This window comes from Cariama cristata, unplaced genomic scaffold (genome assembly GCF_000690535.1).
Source record: "Cariama cristata isolate BGI_N322 unplaced genomic scaffold, ASM69053v1 scaffold12736, whole genome shotgun sequence".
In the NCBI taxonomy this organism is placed as follows: domain Eukaryota; kingdom Metazoa; phylum Chordata; class Aves; order Cariamiformes; family Cariamidae; genus Cariama; species Cariama cristata.
The window spans coordinates 4,814-15,757 of NW_009622729.1; the positions used below are offsets into that span (position 1 = coordinate 4,814).

Sequence of the window (10,944 nt, forward strand, 5' to 3'; positions counted from 1 at the left end):
GTACCTTCTGTGAAATGCATTTATGTACTCTTCACTGTGATCCACAGCGCATTAATGACATAGTAAATATGGACATTGATCTCTGTGACATGATAGCCTCCTCCTTTCAACTCAGAGGCTATGGGGTGTTATTTATCTTTCATTTATGATCCTTAGCTAGTGTTTTCCTGTGCCAGTTCCAATCACTATTTTTTCCAATATGAGTTCCTGAAGCATTATATCAAATACTTAACCAGCATTAAGAATATATTAGACCATGTGCCTTTTTTAATTAGCCTATAATCTAATCAAAGACAGGACCTAGTTTATTTGCTCTTGAATTAAACAGTGTCATAAAAGCCTAAAGAATAGTGGTGGATCATCTTCCTATGCTGTGTTTTGCCATTTTGTTCATCACTGGAAATCTTCAAGAGCAGTCAAAACAGGGAAAGGACAAAAGCCTAATTGATCCAGATAGAGCAATGGGGATGAACTAACAGCCTCTCAAAGGCCCTTTCAGGACCATTATCTGTGGTTTTATGATTCACATTGGGCAGGTGAACTATCAGGAGAAATTCTGTAGAGACATTTGGCCTCCAGATCCCTGTGCACAGGTACTTACTGTCCCAGGTTTCTCAGCTGGGAACTTTCCTTGGCTTTAGATACTGATGCCAGCCCAGCTCTTTCCTGGAAATGCCAACCCCCTAAGTCAATGACCAAAATCCTCTGCTGGGAAGCCTGTTTTTAAACAACGTCACTCCCCGGATACTGAAGGACAAAGTTCATGGTTTCATCTGCTAACGTGCATAAACCATCTACTACTTATTAGAGAACAGACTTGGCCCTGTGTCTTCTGCTTTCTAGGTGTGTTCTAACTAGTGGACTGTACTGCCAAGGTCTTGCTCTCCTTTCCCTCTTCCCAGCTTCATTTGTATATGTACAAAGAGGGCAAAATTTTCCAGCTAGGAACTATCATAGGGCTGGGGAGTCAAGTAGCTCATAATCTAGGAGTTATGGGAAGGATGGTGGGTAGAAAGGTTCCAGATGCCCATCTGAAGAGTGGGAAGAAACAGAGGACACCAGGTCCTTCACAAAGAGCAGGCTCAGAACATTGGCATGGAAGCAGAGATAATCTCTCTCAGTCCAACGGGATGAGATGAAGAGGAGACCTTTTTCTTTAAGGACTTCCTTAAGATTTTGGTTTCCACATACCATGTCTCCATTTGCCCACTGGTCTGTAATCCATTTTAGCCATCTTCTGCAGGGCTGCTTGCAATAGTGAAGGAATCTCAATCCACTGACCACTTGGAACCAGCTATAAAGATACAGCAGGGAAACATTATTTATTAGAACTCCTCACATAGCAGACATAAACCATGTGCTCCTCTCCTCTTATTCTCTTAGATGCTTTTCCCGGTGGTCTGTGCTGCAGAGGTCACTCAGACTGACCTCTTTCAGGTTCCTTCTGTGCCATCCTGCCCAGAGATTTTCTTTAACCAATCCTGCAACACAGTCTGAAAAAGAATGACAAAGTTGCAGCCTTTGGTTTTACTGCCTTGGGAGGCTGGATCTGAGTAAGAGCATAGTGAAGAAGAAGGTTGAACAGTCAGCATGGATTTGCAAAGACTGCCTGTCCAGTCTGATTGCCTTGTATGATACATTTACTGGATTTATGCATGAGCAGAGAGGAGTGTAGTTTACCTTGACTTTAGCAAGGCTTTCAACACTAACTCCAACAATATCCTTGATCCAATTTGGGGTGTTGGTGGTCTGGACGGGTGGACAGCCTGATAACAAGCAGAGTCCTGGAAGAGGCTATCCTAGGACTTGCCCTGTTTAACATCGTTATCAATGGTCTGCAGGAGGTGACAGAGTGCACTCAAGTCTGCAGATGACACTGAGCTGGAGCGTTTAGTGCATCCACTCAGGGGCAGAGCCACTATTCAGAGTGACCTAGACAGGCTGAAGAAAGTGGCTAACAGGAACCTTATGAAATTCAACAAGAACAAATGCAAAATCCTGCATCAGGGAAGGAAGAACTCTTTGCAATGATACAGGCTGAGAACTGACTGGCTGGGTAGCAGCTCTGCTGGAAAGGACCTGGGGGTCTTGGTAGACAGCAAACTGAACAGCAGCCAGCAGTGTGCCCTGGCAGCACAGAAGGCTATATTAGCAGAAGCATAGCTAATAAATCAAGGGAAGTGATTATCCTGTTCTACTCAGCCCTTGTTAGACCACATCTAGAATACTGTGTCCAGTTTTGGGCATCTTAGTACAAGAAAGACATACCTAAACCAGAGTGAGGTCAACGGATGGACACCAGAATGGTCAGGAGACTGGAGAACTTGCTCGAGGAATGCAGAGGGAGAAGCTGAATGGATCGGGCTTGCTCAGTCCAGAGAAGAGAACGCTGTGAGGAAACCTGACAGCAGCTCCTCCAGGACCTATTAGGAAGTGATTGGTGGGAGACTGAGAGGCAACAGACGTAAGTTGAAAAAAGAGAGGTTCAAACTGGATATAAAGACAATCTTTTTCACCATGAGGACACTCAAGCACTTGAACAGGTTACTCACAGATGTTGTGCATCCTCATTCTTGTAAGGCTCAAGAAAACCTCGAGCAGCCTGGTCTGATGTCACAGCTGGCCCTGCTTTGAGCAGGATTTTGGACTAGCAACCTCCAGAGGTCCCTTCCAACCTGAGTTACTCTGATGCTATCTATTGCATGTTCCCAGATCTGGGCAAGCACTGACGCACTTGCTATCATTGCCTCTATCAGTATTTCTAATGAGATGTTGGCATCAGCTGCTCCAAGGCTCTGATTTCAAGGTTAGAACCAGGCATGAGGCCACTTGAAGGACACTGTGGAGAAGCTCCCTAAGTTAAATGCAGGCCAAAATTCAGCATCATTTGGACAACCAAGTGACAGACTTATTGCCAAGTTTTTGCAGGAACACTGTGAACCAAGGGCTCACTGCTTAACATGACGTCCTGAAACATGAGGTAGGAAGAGAATCAGTAGTTCATAAGGCACCTGGCTGAAGACAAGCCCTGCCTTAGGCAGCATGAAGCCATATGGTGGGAAGGCCAGCCTTTAACTCTCAGCAGAGGCTGGTACAAAGCAGGAGGCACCAGCGTTATGCTGGCCAGGCTACTGGAGAGGAGGCAGAGAAACCATCTTCGATTCTCTTATTCAAATCCCTGAGGAATCCAGACCTTCGTTCTGGGTTCCGACTGTGACCTTGACTATCATTTACTTGGTTTGTCCTTTATCCACTTGGCATAGTTGGGTCTTTTTTTCTTTTCAAGCTGTAAACCAGTATGTTTGTGCAGTTAGAACTGTGTCACACTCTCCCTGTACCCTGGGCGCCTCAGGTTACAGGGCTTTGACAGATGAGCACAGTAGAGAAACAGGTCCAGAAAGCACAAGGTGCAGGCAGGATGGAGAGCATCAAAAGGGCATCTGGGGAAAAGGAGAGGAAACTTCAGAGATACTCAAACCTTTGCCTGTAGTGCGAAAAAAAAGTCTGCAGAGATCCCATGACTTCTGGAAGCACACACTAGTCAGGCTGACTGCCAGGTTAAATTGTTGGGGGACAGGGAAGGATTCCTGAGGGAATGAGCAGATGTCATATCATGGGCACTCTTGTACTAGTGCTTATGCTGTATGGCTGCAGGAAACTTTCCAGGGTGCTCTTTGTTCTGGGGGTCAGCCACTGCTGGCAGTGCTGCTGGGTATTTTTAAAAGCACTCTTGTCTTGCTGTGTCAATGTCAAACAGAATGGCTCCTCGAAATCCTTGTACAGCTGGTAGAGGATGCAAAGAGCTCCAGTGATATGGACCCAGGGGCATAAAGCCTATGTTTAAACATCAGCTCTTTAAACACGAGCTCTACAGCTGAGTGAAACCCTGATATGGGATACTACTGTCCAGGAAGACTTGTATCATCTAGACCCATGATGAAAAAGATTATTCTAAAATAATACAGACTATGTCCTCTGGGGAGGAATTGGCTGTTTGTCTGTCTCCTTTAGACGATGCCAGTGTTCTGGAATATGCAATATCCTACGTTAAGCTAGAAGACATTTCCCCAGTCTCCACAAATGGTTCTTTGAGTGACAAGACCCTGCAGGATCCTGGAGTTGTAGCTCTTCAAATTCATGTAGTTACATGGGTCCCCTGCTGCAGGCCCAATATGAGACCGTGTATCCCATTATTCTAGCAGAGGTGATTATACCAACCTTTTGTGATGCCTACATGCCTCAGCTACCACCAGACCAACACTGGAGTGGTGATGCCATACCATCTGTCCCGCAATGGTAGAAGCTGTGAGTAGCCTGGACACAGGAATGGCAGCCCAGACGGGAGCCTGGAGCTTCAAGCTGTATACTACATCTTCACACAGGTTATGTCTATAACAGCAAATTAAATAGTGCCAGTACCTGGCCTCAGGTGTGAGAACTCAGTTGTCTACACTACTTAATGGTTCATGCTGTCCCCAGTATGGCTGTGGCCCATGTCAACTTGCATGTCCCCAGGCAATGAATGTTATAATAATAGAATGCTTTGCATTGGAAGGGACCTTTAAAGGTCATCTAGTCCAACCCCCCTGCAATAAGCAGGGACATCTTCAACCAGATCAGGTTGCTCAGAGCCCCATCCAACCTGTCCTCGAATGTTTCCAGGGATGGGGCATCTACCACCTCTCTGGGCAACCTGTGCCAGGGCCTCACCACCCCATTGTGAAAAATTTCTTTCTTATATCTAGTCTAAATCTACCTTCCTTTAGTTTAAAACCATTACCCCATGTCCTGTCACAACAGACCTTGCTAAAACGTCTGTCCTCATCTTTCTTATAAGCCCCCTTTAAGTACTGGAAGGCTGCTCTAAGGTTTCCCTGGCGCCTTCTCTTCTCCAGGCTGAACAACCCCAACTCTCTCAGCATGTCCTCACAGCAGAGGTGCTCCAGCCCTCGGATCATCTTCGTGGCCTCCTCTGGCCTTGCTACAACAGGTCCATGTCCTTCTTGTGTTGGAGCCTCCAGAGCTGGATGCAGTATGGGAGGTGGAGTCTCAGCAGAGTCAAGTAGAGGGGGAGAATCTCTTCCCTCAACCTGCTGGTCACGCTCCTTTGGATGCAGCCCAGGATACGGTTGGCTTTCTGGGCTGCAATCGCACATTGCTGGCTCATGTCCAGCTTTTCATCTACTAGTACCCCCAAGTCCTTCTCCGTGGGGCTGTTCTCAATCCCTTCATCGCCCAGCCTATATTGATATCTGAGGTTGCCCTGCACCGGGGCCTTGCACTTGACCTTGTTGAAGCTCATGTGATTCACACAGGCCCACTTCTGAAGCTTGTCCAGGTCCCTCTGGATGGCACCCTGTCCCTCAGGCGTGTCAACTGCACCACTCAGCTTGGTATCATCTGCAAACTTGCTGAGGGTGAACTCAATCCCACTGTCTGTGTCATTGATGAAGATATTAAACAGCACTGGTCCCAGTATGGACCCCTGAGGGACACGACTTGTCACCAGTCTCCATCTGGACATCAAGCCATTGACCACTACCCTCTGGATGTAACCATCCAACCAATTGGTTATCCAGTGAACAGTCCACCCATCAAATCCATATCTCACCAATTTAGAGAGAAGGATGTTGTGGGGGACTGTGTCAAAGGCTTTACAGAAGTCCGGATACATAACATCTGCAGTTTTTCCCTTGTCCACTGATGTACTCACTCCATCATAGCAGGCCGCTAGGTTGTTCAGCCAGGACTTGCCCTTGGGGAAGCCGTGCTGGCTGTCTTGAATCACCTCCATGTCCTCCATGTGCCTTAGCATAGCTTCTAGGAGGACCTGTTCCATGATCTTCCCAGGCACAGAGGTGAGGCTGACAGGTTGGTAGTTCCCAGGGTCCTCTTTTCTACCCTTTTAAAAAATGGGTGTAACATTTCCCTGTTTCTGGTCACCAGGGACTTCACCTGACTGCTACAGCTTTTCAAATACCATGGAGAGTGGCCTGGAAACTGCATCAGCCAATTCCCTCAGGACTCTGGGGTGCATCTCATCTGGTCCGATAGACTTGTGTATGTTCAGGTTCCTCAGGTGGTCTCGAATCTGATCTTCAGTTAAAGTAGGAAGAATTTTGCCCCCCTGATCCCTGTCATGTGGTTCATTGTCTCAGGAGGTGTGAGAGGTGAGGTTGCCAGTGAAGACTGAGGCAAAAAAGTTAAGTTCCTCAGCCTTCTTGTTGTCTGTTGTTACCAGCTTCCCAGTTTTGCTCATCAGAGGGGGTATGCTTTCTTTAACCTTTCTTTTCTGGTTTACATACCTAAAGAAGCCCTTCTTATTATTCTTTGAGCCCTTCTTATTATTCTTTGCCTCCCTCACCAGTTCAGCTCCAGCCAAGCCTTGGCCTTCCTGACCCCATCCCTACACAACCAGGCAGTGTCCCTATACTCTTCCCAGCACACCAGTCCCTGCTTCCACTGCCTGTGCATTTCCTTCTTGCCCTTTAGTTTGACCAGCAGGTCATGAGTCAGCATGCCGTTCTTTTCCCTTCCTTGCCTGATTTCTTACACCTGGGGATCGAGAGCTCTTGCACTCTATGGAAAGCATCCTTAAAGACCTGCCAGCTCTGTTCTGCTTTCTTGTCCCTGAGGGCAGTTTCCCAGGGAGGCATGCCGTTCTTTTCCCTTCCTTGCCTGATTTCTTACACCTGGGGATCGAGAGCTCTTGCACTCTATGGAAAGCATCCTTAAAGACCTGCCAGCTCTGTTCTGCTTTCTTGTCCCTGAGGGCAGTTTCCCAGGGAGTCCTATTGACTAACTCCTTGAAGAGGTGGAATTTTGCTTTCCTGAAATTCAGGGTCCTGACTATACTCCTCACCTGACCCTTATCCCTCAGGGCTGTGAACTCCACCAGTGCATGATCACTGCAGCTCAGGCTGCCTCCAATCTTGACATCTCCAATGAGCTCATTTGCATTGGTGACCATCAGGTCCAGCATTGCATCCCCTCTGGTAGGGTTGTCTGTTATCTGGCTTAAAAAGTTATCCTCCATGCACTCTAGGAGTCTCGTGGGTTGCCTACAGCTTGCCATGTTACTTTCCCAGCAGATGTCAGGGTGGTTGAACTCTCCCAGCAGGACAAAAGCCTGTAAGCACGAAGCTTCTTGTGGCTGGAGGAAAAAGGCTTCATCAATAGGCTTCCCTTGATCGGGCGGCCTGTAGTAGACACTAACCACAAGGTTCCCTTTGCTGTCTTGGTCTGTAATTTTTACCGATAAGCTTTCGATCTGCTTGTGGTTATTCTTCAGGGACAGCTCTTCACATTCTATCCATTTCTTGATGTAGAGGGCAATGCCTCTGCCTCTCCTTCCTCGCCTGTTCTTTCTGAACAGCCTGTAGACATCAATAGCTGCACTCCAGTCATGAGACTCATCCCACCAAGCTTCAGTAATGGCAACTACATCATAACTTTCTGGCAGCATGGTAGCTTCCAACTCCTCCTGTTTGTTGCCCATGCTGTGTGCATTGGTGTAGAGGGACTTCAGCTGGGCTGTCAGCTGTGTCACCTTCTTGCAGGAACACCCCTTAGTTCTCTTGAGGAATTTCTTCGATGTATCCTTGTTGGCTCCAATTACCTCAGGAGTCCCCTGCTCATCCTCATATGACTTCGACTGCACTGCAGTGTCTCCAGCACACCTCAGATCAACAGGCTGAGGGCCTTTACTAGCATCCCATCCCTCTAACCATGGCATGTCATCCCATGGCTTATCACGGGCAAATGCGAAAGCACAGTTCAGGAGTGAGCACAGGCGAGAGAACCACCACTGCCAGTGGGCACTCTGGATGTGCTCTGCAAGCAGACTGTGTGGACACGGCCAGCTTGTGCGACCACCAAAATCTCTTGAGCTGAACTGAGCTAGGTCAGCTCATGCTTGGGAGGGGAGAGGAGCTGTGTCCCAAAAAGGGCAGACTTAATTGCCCTCAGTGTGTACTGAGGGGAGGACTACAATTCAGCGACCTACACAACTGCTCTGCCTGATTCTGCAACATGTGGGTGGTCCTGGGGCATTACTTTATGGTCCAGTCCTCAGCAGAGGCACGAGCAACAGGAACAAGCTGCAAGACTGTGCAGCAAATGCAAAGGAGAGGCTGAAGATCTGTCATGGACCTGTGCTGTGGTGGAGTGTGTTGGGATGGCCACAGTAGTGGATGGTGGAGATGAATTTAGGCAGGCTGTGAGACGGAAGGGCGGTCAGAAGGATGATGGGATAACGCTTTCAAAGCAATGCATGCTGCTTATATGCCATATGGACATGACACTTCTGCTATAAAATGCCCAGAGACTCTAAAAAGTTGAATGAAATCTGGGCTGCACTACTTGGTGTGCGGTCCTGTCCAAGCCTTCAACCAAGACCTCCATGTGCCAGCTTCCCACCTGCCAAATGGGGAAAATAATCCCAGAGACAGAGAAGTGCAGGTTAGAGGAGACCTGCTCCACTCTCCACAGCCCCAGCAGAGGGTCCTGACATTGTGATCTCTGACAGATATTTGTTTGAGCACTTCTTACAGACTTCCAGATACAGTGATGTCACATCCACCCCAACAACCTTAATTACTAAGAAAGTTTTCCTTGATACGTCATGTCTTTCTCTCCTCTCTAACTTCTCATTTCTTGTCACCAAGGAGTGAACCTTCTGGCTCTCTTTTGAGGTCCCAGTCATTCCACAGTGGCACTAACCATATTTTCCTGTTTCAGATTGTGCATGGAAAAAATTAAATAACAGAAATATAAGATCGAGGTACTTGTCAATAATATTCATGCTATTTATTTTGTAGTATTTCTGCACTGGCTATTCTATTCATGATAAAATGTGTAAAAATTATTTCAAATAAATTGTCTTCTTTCTACAGTTCAGCAAAAGTATAGCTTCAAATGCAGTATTTGTGAAATATCCAGAGAACTTATATATGCACTATGCCTTCTGTGTGCTACTGCTTATAGTTAGGCTGTGTCACAGAACTTCTGAAAAAGTTACAGGTTTTATCAATTTCAAATGGATAGGATACATGCCATAGAAAATGTAGACATCAGATCCTCTTCTCCAGAAACTTTCTCAGCCTATATAAATTGTTAGTAATATACAGCAGAAATACTGACATCCTGCAAATACACACACATTTTCCTCCCATCAGGTTACAAAGGTATGGCAGCATTGGATAATATGTGTCATCTCATCAAACAAACTCAGCTCTCTGGTTCACACTCCTTCACTTCTTACAAAGCTTACTTCATGTGTTGATCTTATATACACAAACGATCACTGCAGAGACCACAGACAAGTTCTGTTATGGGATATAGAATTCCAGACAGAAAGTACCAAATTGGTAAGAAGTTCCCAGTTACATGCACAGCACAGGGTAGCAGCAGAGATGGCAATTACCACTCCATACCTTAGGAATAAAAGCACAGCACATTTCCAGATAGGCTGCAAGATTGCACAAGGGTCAGTAACACAACAGGAGTGGCTCAAGATGAACACTTTTTGAAATGTATTAGTTTTTGGAAAGCCTGTTTGAATTCCTCATTAAAAGCTGTATAAATGACTGGATTGATCAAGGAGTTTAAGTAGCCTAACCACGTAAAAAAGTCCAGTAGGATGGGATGAAACCAACAAGCATCTTGGCAGATTGGTAGGACTAGGGACATGACAAAAAAAGGCAGCCAGCAGAAAATGAAAGCTCCCAGAATAATGCCTAAAGTTTTGGTGGCTTTCCTTTCTCTTGCAGCAGAAATTCTTTTCCTTTCCAGGACACTATCTGCAAGTTTTATTTTAACATGATTGATAAATATTGGGGATCCACCTGAATGGGAATGCCCTTCGTGAAGGCTAGCATTAATGGAGCAGAGGGAAGACCCAGCAGAGCCAGTAATCAGGTGTGCAGTAGTAAAACGTTTCCCATATAATGAGGGTGGCTTCAGAATCCTGGATCGAGCTGCTACATAAATTCTACCATACAATATCAGGAGGAGCACAGTCGGGATGTAGAAAGCCCCACAAGTGGAATAAATTGTGTAGGAAATTTGATCTGTGTTCACAGTACACTTTGCAATTTCTTCATGAGCTTTCACTTGCCTCCAGAAAAATGGTGGCACAGAAATACTAATAGATATCATCCAGACCACAGCAATCATGAGCGCTGCTCGGCCAGCGGTCCGGCGTTTGGCATATTCCAAAGCATCTGTGATAGCCCAGTATCTGTCCAGTGCAATAACACAGAGGTGTAGGATTGAGGCTGTGCAGCACGTGATGTCTGATGATAGCCAGATATCACACAACACTTGGCCAAAGGCCCATGTGTGGGTGACAGTGTAAGCAATGCTGATGGGCATTACTAGGACAGACACTAAAAGATCAGTCACTGCCAAGGAGCCAATGAGGTAATTTGCAGGTGTGTGGAGCTTTCTAGTCAGAAAAATTGTAATAACAACAAAAACATTTGCAAGGATTGTGGCCAAAGTTATAACAGACAGAAGGACTGACAGTGAAATCTTCAGCCCTAATAGTGTCCTTTCATCCAAAGCCAGTGGTGTTTCAGTGAAATTTAATGACTTATTTGCTGAGCTCTGGAGAGAGAGCTCTGCTGAATGGTTATACTGAGTCATCCTCTGCTCTCATTTCACTTTTCACTTTCCAGTGTAATCTTTCTGGGACAATGACGAAAGATGCTTACTTTTTTTCTGAAGTAGAACTTTTCATACTAGAGTCCAACACTGAAGAAATATTAACTTGTTGAAAACTTCAGCTTACACAGTAGATGAGGTACTCTCCTAAGCTAGATTTTCCATCACATCACATCAATGACATCATTGTTAAAGCAAAATGTTAACATAAACATCCAGACATGATTCTGGTGTATGACAATACAAGCAGCAATATAAGTGGTGGGAATTTAGGTGGTT

General features: G+C 46.0%; 1 protein-coding gene across 1 annotated transcript; it reads right to left on the minus strand.

The window, feature by feature from the left end:
• Window positions 1-9,510: 9,510 nt before the first annotated feature.
• Window positions 9,511-10,647, minus strand: HTR1D (5-hydroxytryptamine (serotonin) receptor 1D, G protein-coupled). The gene has a single exon (XM_009702453.1). It carries the CDS (start codon window positions 10,645-10,647, stop codon window positions 9,511-9,513), a length of 1,137 nt encoding a protein of 378 aa, XP_009700755.1.
• Window positions 10,648-10,944: the final 297 nt, after the last annotated feature.